Source organism: Sapajus apella, unplaced genomic scaffold (assembly GCF_009761245.1).
Source record: "Sapajus apella isolate SASKATOON/1434 unplaced genomic scaffold, GSC_monkey_1.0 scaffold61, whole genome shotgun sequence".
Classification (NCBI taxonomy): domain Eukaryota; kingdom Metazoa; phylum Chordata; class Mammalia; order Primates; family Cebidae; genus Sapajus; species Sapajus apella.
This window is the reverse complement of record NW_022437001.1, coordinates 1,765,874-1,782,942: the sequence shown is the minus strand read 5'-3', so window position 1 is coordinate 1,782,942 and position 17,069 is coordinate 1,765,874. Positions and strand designations below refer to the sequence as shown.

The following is a 17,069-nucleotide window of genomic DNA, read 5'->3' as shown; positions in this document are numbered from 1 at the left end:
CTGGACATGATGGCTCACTCCTGTAATCCCAGCACTTTGGGAGGCCAAGGCAGGAGGATCACTTGAGCCCAGAAGTTCTAGGCCAGCCTGGGCAACACACTGAGACCCAATCTCTACAAAAAATTTAAAAATTAGCTGAGTATGGTGGCACACACCTGTGGTCCCAGCTACCTAGGAGGCTGGGATGGGAGGATTTCTTGAGCCCAGGAGGTCAAGGCTATAGTGAGCAGAGATGACACTTCTGCACTCCAGCCCGGTGACAGAGAAGACCCTGTCTCAAAAAGAAAGTCAGCTGGGCACAGTGGCTCATGCCTGTAATCTCAGCACTTTGGGAGGCTGAGGCAGGAGGATAACTTGAGGCCAGGAGTTCAAGACCAGCATGGTCAATATAGCAAAACCCTGTCTTTACAAAAAAAAGAAAATAAAAAACATATTAACCTGGTGTGGTTGTGCAAACCTGTAGTCCCAGCTACTCAGGAGACAGAAGCAAGAGGATTCCTTGAGCCCAGTAGTTTAAGGCTGCAGTGAGCTATGATCACGCCACTACACTCCAGCATGGGCAACACAGCAAGACCCTGTCACACCAAAAAAAAAGTCAAAACATATGTGTTGGCAAGGATGTGAAGAAAAGGAAACTCTTACATGTGCATTGGTATAGCCATATGGAAAACAGCATGGAGGTTCCTCAAAAAAATTAAAAACAGAACTACTATCTAGCAATGCCACTTCTGGGTATACGTCCAAAGGAAATAAATCTCTCTCTCTCTTTCTCTCTCTCTCTCTTTTTTTTTTTTTTTTTAAGACTTTCACTCTGTTGTCCAGGCAGGAGTCAGTGGTGGAATCTCAGCTCACTGCAACCTCCGTCTCCTGGGTTCCAGTGATTCTCGTGCCGTGGCCTGCCGAGTAGCTGGGACTACAGGTGCACACCACAACACCTGGCTACTTTTTGTATTTTTAGTATAGACGGGGTTTTGCCATGTTGACCAAGCTGGTCTCGAACTCCTGATCTCAAATGATCCACCCATCTCAGCCTCCCAATGTGCTGGGATTACAGGCATGAGCCACGGCACCTGACCAATAAATCACTATCTCAGAGAGATATCTGCACTCCCATGTTCACTGCAGCATTATTCACAATAACCAGGATATGTAAACAACCTAAGTGTCTGATGACAAATAAATGGATAAACAAAATGCGGTGTGTGTGTATACATATATATATATATATGTATATAAATAAGTATATATATGTATATGTATGCACACACATTGGAATTCTATTCAGCCTTTAAAAAGAAGAAAATCTAGCCAGGGCAACACAGTGAGACTGCATCTCTACAAAAAATTATTATAATAATAATTAGCTTGGCTTGGTAGTGAGAGCCTGTAGTCTCAGCTTATTGAGATGCTGAGATGGGAGGATCACTTGAGCCCAGAAAGTCAAGGCTGCAGTGAACCGTGATCATGCCACTGCACTCCAGCCTGGGTGACAGAGCAAGAACCTGTTTAAAGGAAAAAAAGAAGGAAATCCTGCCACTTGTGACAAAATGGATGAACCTGGAGGACATTATGGTAAGTGAAATAAGCCAGACACAGAAAGACCAATACTGCATGATCTCACTTATATGTGGAATCTAAAAACATCGAACTCATAAAAGCAGAGAATAGGCTAGAGACAGTGGCTCATGCCTGTAATCACACCACTTTGGGAGGCCAAAATGGAGGATCACTTGAGACCAGGAGTTTGAGGCCAGCCTGGGCAAAATAGCAAGACCCTAACTCTACAAAAAAAATTTTTAAATAAAAAATTAGCAGGGCATGCCCCTGTAGTCCTAGTTACTCAGGAGGCTGAGGTGGGAAGATCATTTGAGCCTGAGAGGTCAAGTCATCAGTGAGCCATGATTGCACCACTGCATTACAGCCTGGGCAACAGAGTGAGACCATCTCAAAAACTAAAAAAAAAAAAGAACCAGAGAGGCCAGGTGTGGTGGCTCACACCTGTAATCCCAACATTTTGGGACGCTCAGGCAGGTGGATCACAAGGTTAAGAGATCGAGACCATCCTGGCGAACATGGTGAAACCCCATCTCTACTAAAAATACAAAAATTAGCTGGACGTGGTGACATGCACCTGTAGTCCCAGCTACTTGGGAGGCGGTGGCAGGAGAATCACTTGAACCTGGGAGGCAGAGGTTGCAATGAACAGAGACTGCGCCATTGCAGAGTGAGACGCTGTCTCAAAAAAAGAAAGAAAGGGAAAAGAACCAGAGAGTAGAAGGGTGGTTACCAGGAGTTGTGAGGGTAGGGTAAATGGGGAGGTGTTGTTGAAAGGTATAAACGTTTAGTCATAAAATGAGTAAGTTCTGGGGGCCAAGTATATAGCATGGTGACTATAATTAATAATAATGTATTATATTTGAAACTTGCTGTTAAGAGTAGAATTTAAGTATCCTCACAGTAAGAAACAAAAAAAAAAAGATAGCTATGTGAGGTGAGGGATATTTTAATTAGCTTGATTGTGGTAATCATTTTGTACATCTTGAATATATTCAATTTTCATTTGTTAATTATACCTCAACAAAGCTGAAAAAAGGGGGGAAATGAAAAATGCATGGTAGATGCTATTTATTCTGTTTGAATAAAAGTTATCACAACATGAATTACTTAAGATAGAAAAACCTAACAGTTCAAATTATAAGAAATCACACTGAAATCAATCAACATTATATTTTTAAATAAGATACTAAGCTAGTGATTCTCACCTTACTTACAACTTTAAAATTCCAGTTCCTCAGCAACTATTCCAGAAGTAATGAATCTGGAAATCTGAGGGTGGGGTCACAAGCGCATCTTTTTTAAAGCATTGAAGTTGATTCTGATGTCCTGCCAAGAGATGAGAAACCGGCCCTACAGAAGAGACAACTGAGGGCCTTGTTACTCAAAATGTGGCCCCGGGACCACCAGCAGTAGCATCACTGGGACCTTGTTAGAAATGCAGAGTTGGCCAGGCGCAGTGGCTCACGTCTCTAATCCCAGCACTTTGGGAGGCCCAGGCGGGCAGATCATATGAGATTGGGAGTTTGAGATCAGCTTGGCCAACATGGAGGAACCCTGTCTCTACTTAAAAAATACAAAAATTAGCCGAGTGTGGTGGCAAGCACCTGTAATCCCACCTACTCGGGAGGCTGATCCACAGGAAGATTCTTCTACCCAAAACCTACTACATCATATCTGCATTTGAACAAGATCTTCAGGTGATCTGTAGACAAAGTCTGAGAAGCACTCTTTAGAGTTCCCACTGCTACAGAGAAGTAAGAAATACCAAGCCATGTTACAAAATTGAATACCTCATGAAACTTTCTATAGAGGAGAAACAGGAATGGAACAAGGTGGGAGATAAAATGTTACTTGTGATATAAAGGCATGTCACATTATTAAGCATCTAATTAAGAGTAATATTCAAATAGAAGTTTGCACATTTTATTTTAGAGATAAGGTCTTGCTCTGTCACCCAGGCTGGTGTGCAGTGGCGCAATCATGACTCACAGCAGCTTCAAACACCTGGGCTCAAGCAATCTTCCTACCTCAGCCTTCGGAGTAGCTGGGACCATAGGCACACACCACTGGGCCCAGCTAATTTATTTTATTTTTTACAAAGATGGGGTCTTGCTTTGTTGCCCAAGCTGTGCACATTTTAAAACTTGCAATAGCATTCCTTATTCCAAATGAACCCCACTTCCAGACGCACCCTCCACTGGCAATAGTTATACTTTAACTAAGAAATGAATCTACCTTGTAATCTCCAGATAGCTCCAGTAGTCTCCACTGAGCTAATGTGTATGTCGAGGGGAGTCGTTGTGAAGGAATGAAGAAACAAAGGGTGTGGTGGCAAGATAAGACAGGATCATTTACATGGGTGGCCCTCTGCTGGGGGCCTTTGAGTGTTATGTGAACACCTCTGCACTAGTTTCAAAGGACTATTTGGAAATGCTGACATTTATTGCCAGAAAAACTAATTCTCTACATCTTGTGCAAACATTTTCCTCTGAGCCCTTTGTTCTTGGCCAGCTCTCAGAGAAAAAGCGGTTAACTATCATCCAGTATAATGATTCCTTGATTAATGTATCTTCTGGAAACAAAGCTCCAGTATAATGAAGGCAGCCATATTGAAAACAAATGAACTCTCAGTCCTGTGCAGCAGCCCTGGCATGCATTCTAAGGCTCATCAGCAATGCAATTGTTAATCTGCTCAAATGCATCAGAGCAGGGACAGCATCACCTCCCTTCACAGCTTCTATTTATTTATTCTGAATTAAGTTGGCACTAGGTAAAATGACAAAACCAGAAAACTATATTCATATTCTAAAAGCTTCCTTTTTGGTACCCTTCAGCTTGCCCAAGGATGGCCATAACCACCTTCAAAAACTACACATCACACATGAACACTTGAAGTTTACAAGCATATCCCCCATAATGAGCCTTCAGAGTAGTTAGAGCATGAATAAGTCCCATTCCAAAGATGTAAAAAAATGGTGGAGCGGGGGCCTCATAAAACCTAACCGATGTGTCCAAGGTCACACTATAGTAAAGTACAAAATAGCAACAAGAATCTAGGGATCTTAGGGTAACTTCATTATAACAAAGTATATTACAGCTTGGTGGTAAGAGGAGGGAAACAATAAGATCAAGTTAGAATCTATCAGTTAGGAATTGCCGACAGCTGCCAGTTGAGGCCTATGATAACCGGGACTTAAAGAAGCTAGAATGTCTTGTTCCTTCCTTCCAAATAGAGGAGGAGGCAGGCAGGCAATCAAAACTCATATGGTGACTCTATTATCAGTAGGGACTGCAGGGCCATCTGTTTTTCTGCTCCACCATTCTCAGTGCTTGGCTTCAACCTCAAAGTAGCCTCATGGCCCAGGATGGCTACTGTGAGCTGCACAGCCTTATTCCTTGTAGGACGTGGGAGGAAGGTGATAAGGGGAAAGGGGTATTCTGTGCAGTTACGGGAACCCCATTTAAAGAGCTTTCCTGGCAATGCCACTCAACAACTTTTACTTGTATCTCATTAACAGGCTGGAAGTAGCAGCTTCATAGGCGGGTACACTGCCACATCCAGAAATACAGGGGTTCTATTGACCAAAAAAGGAGGAAATGAGGAAAAAGAGGCAACCAGGAGTATATGCCACAGAATCCTATTCTGTCACTCACTTGCTGTGTGACCTTGAGGAGACTATTTACCCTTTCTAGGCCTCAGGTTCTTCATCTGCTAAATGAAGGAAACAGGGCCGGGCTCAGTGGTTCATGACGGTAATCCCAGCACTTTGGAAGGCCAAGGTGGGCGGACCACCTGAGGTCAGGAGGTTGAGACCAGCCTAGCCAACATGGTGAAATCCTGTCTCTACCAAAAACACAAAAAATAGCCAGGCGTGGTTGCGTGCACCTGTAATTCCAGCTATTCAGGAGGCTGAGGCAGGAAAATTGCTTGAACCTGGGAGGCAGAGGTTACAGTGGGCCAAGATTATGCCAACGTACTTCAGCCTGGTCAACAGAGACAGACTCTATCTCAAAAAAAAAAAAAAAAGAAAAAGAAAAAAAAAAAAAGGCCGGGTGTGGTGGCTCACACCTGTAATCCCAGCACTTTGGCAGGCCGAGGCAGGCAGATCACAAGATCAGGAGATCGAGACCATCCTTGCTAACACAGTGAAACCCCGTCTCTAATCAAAACACAAAAAATTAGCTGGGCATGGTGGCACGTGTAGTCCCAGCTACTCGGGAGACTGAGGCATGAGAATCACCTGAACCTGGGAGGCAGAGCTTGCAGTGAGCCAAGATCTCACCACTGCACTCCAACCTGGGTGACAGGGGGAGACTCCATCTCAAAGAAACAAATGGTTAAAAACAACAACAAAAAAAGAAGGAAACAGTCACACCTACTTCACAGGATTGGTACCAGGACTATATGAGAAAAATACGCTGAAAACAACTGGAATTGTTTCAGCACCCAGTGCATAATAAATATTAACTTGTTATTTGATTATCTTAGCCCAGTGCTTTTCCAAATTCCTTTCCTACTCTAACTTCTTCTCCATTTCCAAAATTGGAAAGGAATTTATTAGTCATTTGTACCTGCTGACAGAGGACTCTAGTGTAAATGAGTCTTAGTCATAGGTCACCTCAATCAGACAAATATATTTCATGCCTTTTCTAATTATAAAATGAAATTATTTCCCAGACATCCATACAGATCAGGTATTTTAGACAGAATTAGGATGGAGAAATTGAGCTTACATTCTCCAACGGGGGTGCCTAGAGACAATCCTAAACAGCTTTGGAGAGGCCAAACAAACTAAGGGGGTATTAAAGAATTTACGCTGGTGCAGTGGTGTGTGGTTGCAATCCCAGCTACTTGGGAGGCAGAGGCAGGAAGATCCCTTGAGCCCAGGAGTTTGAGTCCAGCCTGAACAACATAGCAAGACCCCATTTCTACAAAAAAATGGGCCTCTCTCAAGCAAAATAATTCCCCCAAAATTATGTAGATACTCTACCTTTAAAGCAGTATAGCATACCTCTTTACTCCTTAAGTGTAGCATAACTCTTACTCCATAGTGACTTTCTTTACTTCCTACTGTATGGAAAGAGAGAAAAAAGGCTTAACTTTTTTTAAAAAAATTCTTTTTAAGGACTACTACAATAGGGTCTTGCAGTGAAGGAGGGAGAGTGGACGCCAATGCCAAAAAGAGTAACTTTAGAGCAAAGAAACTTCACGAACACTACCTCTGCCAGGTAATCAAGGTCAACACCAACAGGTAAGTCGTGATAATAATATGTACCCTTGAATTATGATAAAAATGGCACTTTACCTGTGATCTTCCTCTCAAACACCCGTATGCCAGTCTGATCATGAGAAAAATATCAGACAAATCTTAACAGAGGGACAACATATAAAACATGTGACCAGTACTCTTCAAAACTGTAAGGGTCATCAAAATCAAGGAAAATCAGAAACTCTCATAGCCAAGGGGAGCCTCAGGAGACATGACAACTAAATGTAATATAGTCTCCTACATGGGATACTGCAACACACACACAAAAAACATTAAGCAAAAACTAAGGAAATCTGAATCAAGTATGGAGCTTAGCTAATCATATATCAATATTAGTTCATTAATTGTGACAAATCTATCATACTAATGTAAGATGCTAATAATCAGGGTGTGGGGTATATGGGAACTCTTCATACTATCTTCACAATTTTTCTGTAACTCAAAACCATTCTAAAAAACAAGTTTTTCTAAATTTATTTTTCTTCTCAATTCATTTTTTTCCCTTGGTATAACTTGGAACACATTTTATTTTTAAAAAGAAAAAAGAAGGAAAAGAATGGTCCACGGCTCCTACCCCCACCCCTATAAGCCCATCCCCACAACAAAGGCAAGCTTACAGTTCCAGCCGCTGAGAAGCAAGGACTCATTCCAGCTTCTTCTATACAAGGGGGCCAGGCCTCTGCCAGAGCCTTCTCCTGCCTGCCCTGTGTCAAGCTATCCAAGCTTCCTCTTCAACCTTTACCCTGCCCTATGCCCTGAAACTACCAGACACATATTTTCCTCTTGTTAGCAGCATTGCAATGAAGGAAATGCTGCTATTAATTGATAGCTGCATTTCCTTCATACGCATGTCGAGTGCTATAAATTCCCCTAGAACACATTCCATGTCTTCCATTGATGAAGGGAAACACTGCCACATTGCCAGTGAAGGAATCTGCTATCTTGAAAAGGGGTCTGCATGACAAGTTATGCTAGACAATCATGCCAATGTAATTGCCCTTGCCAGGGAGACACTGTCCTGAGCTTTGCCCCTTTGGCTTCTTGTGCACCAGTGGAGCAGTTCACAGGGAGCCCAGGAGAAACTCTCCAAGATCTAACATAGTACATGGGCAAACTTTTGTAAACCAGGTCAGAAGTTATTTTTCTGCTCATCTTCTAGAATTGTAAAATGTAAAATTGGAAGCCTCATCCTTTCAATTAATAAAGCAAAAGCTAAGGCCCAGAAAGATGCTACAAACTGCTGGATGCTACAAAGCTAATTGACAGATGGGATTAGAACCAAGTATTCAAAGGATTAGTCTCTAAGCACCATTGGACGAAAAGCTGAAATGACCTAAGGGAAGACAGTGAATATGTTGTCCCCAGGATATAATATGCCAGTGAAGTTACAGGAGTGCTGGATGAATAGTGCCAAAGGGGGAAAGAAAACAGAATGAAGGGATGCACTGTGGTTAAAAATAGGTCACAGGATCGTCACCTCACCTCTGATTTGCTGAAATCACTTTGAACATAATTGATTATATCACAATAATGAGCTTTCAGTGGACAATAAAGAAAAGCTGAACACTGGCCGGGTGCAGTGGCTCACACCCATAATCCAAGCACTTTGGGAGACTGAGGCAGGCAGATCACCTGAGGTCAGGAGTTCGAGACCAGCCTGGCCAACATGGCGAAACCCTGTCTCTACTAACAATACAAAACTTAGCTGACACGGTCGCAGGCACCTTTAATCCCAGCTACTTGGGAGGCTGAAGCAGAAGAATCACCTGAACCTGGGAGTGGCGGTTGTAGTAAGCTGAGATTATGCCACTGTACTCCAGCCTGGGCAACAGAAGGATACTCTGTCTTGAAAAAAAAAAAAAAAGAAAAGCTGAACATTACTAATAGGCCATGTTAGAGTAATTCATATGGCTTAAGAAACATAAAAGAAAGAACTAGCCTCAGTCTTTGGGAGTCCTATAGAATTAAGATATTTCAAAGAGATATATGAACTCCAAAGAAAAGTAACTGCATTTGATTATTAAATGATGACACAGCAGATTTACCTTCTTTTTCGTTGGCCAACACGAAATTCATAACTATTCCCAAGTGAAGAAAAATGCAGACTCAACTGTGAAATATTTTAACAATAATAACAAAAAGGAGACAATAAGTGCTAATGCCGGATGCAGTGGCACGTACCTATAGTCCCAGCTACTCGGGAAGCTGAGATGGGAGGACTGCTTCAGTCCAGGAGTTCTGGGCTGTAGTGCGCTATGCCTATTGATGCTGAGATCAGCATCAATATGGTGACCTCTGGGGAGCCAGGGACTACCAGGTAGCCTAAGGAGGGGTTAACCGCCCCAGGTCGGAAATGGAACAGGTCAAAACTCCCATGCTGATCTATAGTGGGATCATACCTGTGAAAAGCCACTGCACTCCAGTGAGACCCCATCTCTTAAAAAAAAAAAAAAAAAAAAGGGTGCTAATAACTTTACAGGTATTTACCATGGGCTTGGCCATGTTTTAAGGACATTATATACATTAACTCATTTAGTCTTCAAACCCAATGCAATAGGATTTATTATTATTCAAATTATAAATAAAGAATGGAAGCAGAGAGGTTAGGTAACTCGTCCAAGGTCACCGAGTTAGCCAGTGGCAAGCCAAAACATGAGCCAAGAGAGTCTGATTCTCTCATGTCAGATTGATACCCACCATGTACTACTTTATATTCTTTATAGTCTTTTTTTTGAGACGGAGTTTCGCTCTTGTTGCCCAGGTTGGAGTGCAATGGCTGAGGCAGGAGAATTGTTTGAACCCGGATGGTGGAGATTGCAGTGAGCTGAGATTATGCCACTCTACTCCAGCCTGACGACGGAATGAGACTGTCTCAAAAATAGAACATGATGAGTACAGGATTTTTAAACAACATGTAAATACATACATAGTTTCTATGGAACTTAAAATAACTTTCTCAAAATAGATCAGACAACTTTGGAATTCTAATAACAAAAAACAGTAAGGTGGTGGTCCAGACAACTAATGCAGTTTTCAAAACTATCTAACTTACTTGACAAAGCCACAAACTCTGAGAGGACATGATCCGACATGCTATATGAATCAACTAAAAAAAACTCTACGACTTGTAACAAACAATAAAGGCGACTGAGGTTCAGCTATACCTAGTTGTGCAATTTTAGAGAAAGTCTTCTAACATTTCTGAGTCTCAGTTTACTCATCTTTAAAATGGAAATAATAAAACTTACTCTCTCCCCTCTCAGGTTATTGTAAGAATCCAACTGAATGCAGTTTTGAAAGCCCTTCAGAAGTAGAAAAGCACCACATAAATGTAGAATACTTCTAAAATACAGCAAGCAGCATGCAGGTGTAAATCTGTGGAGAATCAATAGTAACTGACTTGTATAACTGACTGTATTAGCAGTCAGTGTGATCACCTGATAAAACATGGACTTCCACTTCAAAAAATCCTGCATTCAAATCACCATTCTAGTATTTACTAGCTGGGGGACTGTGGGCAAGTTGCTTAAATGTTTGTGAGCCTTAGTCTTTTCAATGATAAAATGAAGAAAATAATACCTACCTCACAGGTGATAACAAAAAGAAGCACCTGGTATACCATGAACACAGTGAATGTTCTTCTGTGCCCTTGTATTGATGATACTCAAGTTAGTTCACTCAAAGCACAACAGAGAACAGTTATATCAGTCCTTCCAGGGTTTACCATAAACACATCAAAATACAGAAAGAGTAAATTTATTTAATATTTAATAAGCCCTATTATGTGCCTACTACTCCTCCAGATGTTGGGTGGAGGATCCAGAATTACGTATATCCTCCCTTTGGAGAAATAATATTAAAATGTTGTATGTCAGGCAGAGATTCTCAAATCTGTTTGAGAATCTGATGGAAGCTACAGCATTTCTCCCCAAGGAAAGCTTCAAAGCTTTCAGGGGACAATAAAGGAGATACAGAAGAATATTTTCATGACCTTGGATAGAAGTCATGTTCTTAATGGGGGTGAGGAAGAAGAGACATAAATTATAAAGCAAAAGATTCGTAAATTCATCTATACCAAAATGAAGAATTTCCACATCAAAAAAAACCATAGAGAAAATGAAAAAGTAAGCCAGAATGGAAGAGGATATTTGTAACACACATAACCAACAAAAGTTGAGATTCTTGGGTAAATTAAGAACTCCAATAAATCAATAAAAAATAATAGGCAAAAAGTTGTGGTATATAGTCATACAATGAAAACAAAAACACCAACTGGGCACAGTGGCTCACGCCTGTAATCCCAGTACATTGGGAGGCCAAGGCAGGCGGATCACCTGGGGTCAGGAGTTCGAGACCAGCCTGGGCAACATGGCAAAATCCTGTCTCTGCTAAACATACAAAACTTAGTCAGGCGTGGTAGCACACACCTATAGTCCCATCTACTTGGGAGGCTGAGGCAGGAGAATCACTTGAATATGGGAGGCGGAGGTTGCAGTGAACCGAGATCGCACCAGAACACTCTAGCCTGGGTAACAGAACAAGACTCTGTCTTTAAAAAACAAACAGAAACCCTAGCTACATGTAACAATACAAATAAATCTTACAAACTTACTGTTGAATGAAAAAAAGCACCTGTACTAAAGTGAGATATTAGTATAAACAACATTGTCAGTAGGCTTTATTCTCCCTTCTTCCCCCTACCCAAGCTATCCTTCCACCAGGGTGACTATCCTTGATTTGCCTGGGACTGAGTAGTTTCCATGAATGGAAACTTTCAGTTCTTGTTTGTTTTTGTTTCCTGAGGCAGAGTCTCGCTCTGTCTCCCAGGCTGGAGTGCAGTGGCGTGATCTGGGCTTACTGTACCCTCTAGCTCCCAGGTTCAGGCAATCCTCCTGTCTCAGCCTCCCGAGTAGCTGGAAATACAGGCACCAGCCACCATGCCCAGCTAAATTTTTCTATTTTTAGTAGAGACAGGGTTTCACCATGTTGGCCAGGCTAGAATTTTCAGTTTTAAAAGCAGAAACAGTCCTGGGAAACTGGGAAGAGGTGGTCACCCAATCTTGTCTGCCTATTCCCCCCAGCCTCCACTTCTTGCCCTTGGCTAGCACTAACTAGCACTAACACAGTGGCACTAACACGTCAATCTTAATTGTGCAGATAAAATGAAGAATACGAAATCAATAACACAAAGAAAAAAACAAGAAACAAAAATGAAGTTGATCATAAATGCCAGGCTGTATAAATCAACCATGAAATCCTTGAAGCTACTGAGGAAACCCACAATGGAAACTAAGTCTTACATGTTAGTCTGTGGAAATCTCCATGTTTATCTCATGGGTTTTCATCTGATCTGCTAAAAGGGACAAATTAGCAAAAGGAACTATTTCTTAGAATGCAACAATCAGTGTCGGGGTGTGATTTCTCTCTTAATTACATGGGAGTTTGCAAATTGCATCATCCTTTTGAACCAGCAGCATCAGTATCACCTGGGAATGTGTTAAAAATGAAAATTCTCAGGCCCCATCCCAGTCCAAGTGACCAGATACTGAGTGTGTACAAGGCCTGATACATGTGGCAAAAGTTTGAGAACCACTGGATTAGTGTACCCATATCCTCTCTTCCTTATTTGTGATGGGCATTTGGTGGATTAGTAAGACACTCCAAGAATTCAGGTGTCGTGTTTCATATTACCACCACTTTCATATTGGTGCTAATATGTTCTTTCATATTATCACCACTTTTTGTCAGGTCAGGCAATTATTTGGATACCACTATCAACAGTAAATATTTCACATCATACCAGATTTACGACACCTTACCATCGGCGCATGAAACCCAAACAATGGAATACTTTCTGCTCCTCATTTACTTTCCTATGTCTGCTTATTAATCTCATGAATCATGAACTGCTACAGAATTAACCGTTGCTGGCCAGGCACGGTGGCTTATGCCTGTAATTCCAGCACTTTGGGAGGCCGAGGTGGGAGGAGTTCAAGGCCACCCTGGCCAACATGGTGAAACCCCATCTCCACTAAAAATACAAAAATTAGCCAGGCATAGTGGTGTGTACTTGTAATCGCAGCTACTCAGGAGACTGAGGCATAAGAACCGCTTGAACCTGGGAGGTGGAGGTTGCAGTGAGCTATGACCATGCCACTACACTTCTGCCTGGGCGACAAAGCGAGACTGCCTAAAAAAAAAAAAAAGAATTAACCTTCACTGAATTGACCTCAGTACCTGATTGCCTATAATTCTGCCAAAAAAATTATCTTAGTACCATGTTGAAGATATTTTATTACTTTAAAAGCTGGGAAACATAACAAATACATTTTATAAAGAAGGTGAGCACCAGATCAATTATCATCCTTTGTTGTAAGATGAAATTGTGATTAATCAAACCCACTTTTCTTAATATAATTTTTAAAATACATACACTTATTTACTAAGGATGCCCTACAAAGACTGTCCTGTGCTCAGAACCTGCCTGGGGCTCTTGGCCTTTTAATGAAAAGAACTCATTCCAGACATTTCATAATCTCAAGTCATTACTTGCTTGCTGTTGGGTTGATAAAACACAAGATGATTCCACTCATTTGATTTTAAAAAGGTAAAACTAAACAATATTTTATAGGGATACATATGTGTAGGGTAAAACTGTACAGAAAAAAAAAAGGAAATAATCACAAAGGTTAAACAAAATGGTAACCTCTAGGGAAGAGAGGAGGCTAAATCTGGCAGGGATGGGACTCCATTTCTAAGGAACTGACTATATAGTATTTCTTGACTTGAGCATGAGTTACAAGAGTTTTTAACTTTATAGTTTACAAATTCTGTATGTTTTTTTGTATGTATGTTGTAAAAATAAATAAATGGAATTACACAACCACTCCAAAATTTAGCAGGGAGAAAAGGAAGAGTTCACAGGCTACCTTAAGTCCATAAACCCCAGGTTTATGGTTATCAGGCTATGTGAGACCAAAGAAAAGGAAAATCTTTAGACTGTAAAATGGTAAGGGAAGGATGGAGCATTGAGACCAGAAAAAGTGAAAAACTAAAAAGGTGATGAGAAAAAAACCATGAAGCTTCTGTCAATTCATACCCTCTCACTTGGAAGAAAGCAACATCTAGCACAGATATAACTAACAAATGCCTAAGCTTGGTAAGGAATGTGTTGGTGTCTCAAAAGCATGTTAAACAAGGTTTAACAAGGGGGAAGTGGAGCTCAGCTTGTAAAGAAATGTAACTATTAAATACTTTATTCCAAAAGAAATAAATCCAAAAATTACAAATTTAACCCTCTTACCCATTCCATAACATCATTGTCCTCACACCCTTTAATGAAAAAAGGGCACATAAATGGTTAGAAAACTATGAACACCAATTACTGAATGCAAAAAGTACACAATGCCATGTCTCAGCAAAATATTATCAAAGAACCTAGAAAAACCTTTGCCAGCCTTGGGAAATTAGGGAACTGGTGAAAACTAATTGCAAAATGCCATTTCCACCAGCCGTGGAATAAATGCAAATATTGCAACTAAATGATAAACACACATCTGGATCACAACTAGTCTGAACTTCAAAATAGTTCTTCACTGTACAGTCTCTTGTGCGAGTGACGCTTTCTGCTGAAGGTAACAGGAATCCAAGGTGGCCTACCCTATTTAAAACCATAGGTCAATGGCGGTGTATCTTTGTAAAGTTTTTTCATTGTATTCTTGCAAGAAATCTTCACTTATACCCACCAACTATTCATTATTTCACTAGGTCTGGGTTCACACTGAACAAAACTACCAATTATGCTCAAAACTGGTGTTCATACAGACAGCCAAATGCCTTACTTTGATGAGAAGCTGTAGTAATGAGCATAGAGAATTATTTTTATGGTTCCAAGATTCTACCAAGGGCATCAAATGGACCATTTCTTCAAGATGTTCTTCGCAAATTTTCCTTTCATCCTACTTTCTATTTGTTCCGCACAGATACACTATCTTCCCTATTTTTCCAACTTTCTCTTAGTGGTTAAAGGAGTCACACAGAAAAGCTTCTCCACTTCACTCTATTCCACTTCCTAACAAGGCTCTCAGTGAATCGTTCTCGAACTCTTTCACTTCCCTATCTCCCTGCTGTTGCCGGTCCCCCTAGGTTTGTTCTTCCCTCTGGCTTTCAGATAACTCGGATTACCCGGTTAGAATCAAAGGCCAAAGAATTTCCTCTCTATTATGTTTGATTGAAAAGCCGCCCGGGAAGAGGGAAGGGGTGTGGATCTATACTTATTCTGTCTTCCATTACTGCGCCAAACTATTTGATCCGTGCCGCTTTTATGTACCCAAAACACAGTATCATAAAAGTAATTATAGGCCCGGAAATGATTCTCAGCCCAAATGAATGGCCTTTTGGGATGCTACGTTCTGGACTTCTGTTTGTGTGGGGGAGGGTCTCACAAATAACGAAAACAAGTCCTATCGAAAACTGGTGAGCTCAGCTGCTGGGGGAGAAGTGGGGGGGGGGGGGGGGTGTCACAGGTCCGAAGTTCAAGGGACGCCGAAACAAGATTTGACTCAGTTATGAGCACGTGCTCTGACCCCGCTGCGGCGGCGCCGGCAAACCCCTCGGGAGGAGTCGTGGTCCACCGAGATGGCCACTGGCTTCTGACTCACCCAGAGATAAGTCATCACCCAGGCCACAAGTCCCAAGCCGGCAGCTCCTGGATTTAGTGTGCACTGAAAATTTGGAGTTTCAGCTGCACGACCACTAGCAGTCAGAGACAGGTCTTAATATTCCTCGGGGCTCAGCCGGAAAGTGGGGATGGCAATGGAAAGGCCATACTCCCCGGCTCTGGCCTCGCCTCCGAGAGTTAAAGGTGCCGGTCCCATCCCGGCGCCGGAATGAGCTGCCGCCGTCCGGAGTAGGACCCGCGCGGCCCCAGAGCGCGCAGCCCAGGGTCCCCGCCGCCCGGTCCCCCGAGCCCGCGCCTCTCACCTGCGGCCGAGTGGCCCGAGAGCGCACGGCCCCGGGCGCGGCGCTGGCCACCAAGCTCGCGGCGCTCGCGCAGCTCTTCTTCCTCGTCCTCCCGCCGCCTGCCCTCAGCCATGGGCGAGGCGCGGGGCGCAGCCGCTGGATAGCCGGCGAGCTGCGGCCCCGGCGCCCCAGAGCTCGGGCCGCGGCGACCCGGGCCACCACCTTCGGGCCGGGGGGAAGGCGGCTCCCGCAGAGGAGACGTAGGCGGCGGCTGCGGAAATGGCCACCTCCGCGAACTCCACCTGCAGCCGGCTGGGCAGCGGCTGGGCGCTGGCAGAGCCGACTCCCCGCCTCTTTGTGGCGGCCCGGCGGCCTCTAAATCCCTGGCCTTTCCCACTCCACTCGGCTCTCTTCCCCCTTCCTCTTTCCCTTCCCCGCCCCTCAGAGCTCCACCGCGGATCAGGCGGGTTCAGGCCCTGCCTCGCCTCCTTGGGGAGGGGTTACCGGCCCGTAAGGCCGCCCCACAGCCACACACGCTGGAAACGCCCGCGCGACCCAAACAAACGTGTGCAAAATAAATAAACGGGATAGGAAGAGGACAAAGAGGAGGTGGCCTGGCCTCTTCCTGCCCTTTCACGATATTCCAGTGTCAACAGGAAACCCATTTGTTTGACACTTAAGCAAAAAGAGGAGGAACCTGACCCGGGCCGCACTGGGAGAGACGGGACAGCCGGGAGCTGCTGAACTTCGGGACAAACTCGGCTTGGGAGTTGGGTCGAGCCTCTGCGATCCACACTTTTTTCTTTCCCTCTCTTTTCGCCCTTAAAAATCTAGCCTTGATGGAGCGCAGAGGATTTTTGAGGCAGTGAAACTACTATGTGTATGATACTGTAATGGTGGATGCATTTGTCGAAGCCCACAGAATGTACAAAACCAAGAGCGAACGCCAGTGTAAACTATAGACTAGGTAATTACGAGGTGTCCGTGTGGGTTCATCAGTTGTAGCAACTGTGGCATTCTGGTGGGGGATATTGATAATGGGGGAGGCTATGCATGTGTGGGAGCAGCGGGTACATCGGAAATCTCTGTACTTTCAGCTCAATTTTGCTGTGAACCTAAAGCTGCTCTTAAAAATAGTTTACTCAAAATTTTTAATTATAAATCAAGCCTCACTGTATTCTAGTTCATTTGGGGCTAGGATATGGCTACAGTTCCTAGAACAGGAAGAAAATATGTTAAGGAGACCCATACGTGATTATTTGTATAGAGGCAATTAGGGGA

General features: G+C 43.0%; 1 protein-coding gene and 1 long non-coding RNA gene across 2 annotated transcripts in view; both read right to left on the bottom strand.

The window, feature by feature from the left end:
• Window positions 1–8,468, bottom strand: part of LOC116528962 — a 45,760-nt gene extending 37,292 nt beyond the window's left edge. The window contains exon 1 of the long non-coding RNA XR_004259306.1: window positions 7,445–8,468. This is a non-coding gene — a long non-coding RNA (uncharacterized LOC116528962). The remainder of the gene's footprint in view (window positions 1–7,444) is intronic.
• The window catches only part of SH3D19 (SH3 domain containing 19), a 207,824-nt gene extending 191,478 nt beyond the window's left edge, over window positions 1–16,346 (bottom strand). Inside the window, exon 1 of the mRNA XM_032246418.1 lies at window positions 15,810–16,346. Coding sequence (XP_032102309.1) covers window positions 15,810–15,921 — 112 coding nt within the window. The 5' untranslated portion in view covers window positions 15,922–16,346. The remainder of the gene's footprint in view (window positions 1–15,809) is intronic.
• Window positions 16,347–17,069: the final 723 nt, after the last annotated feature.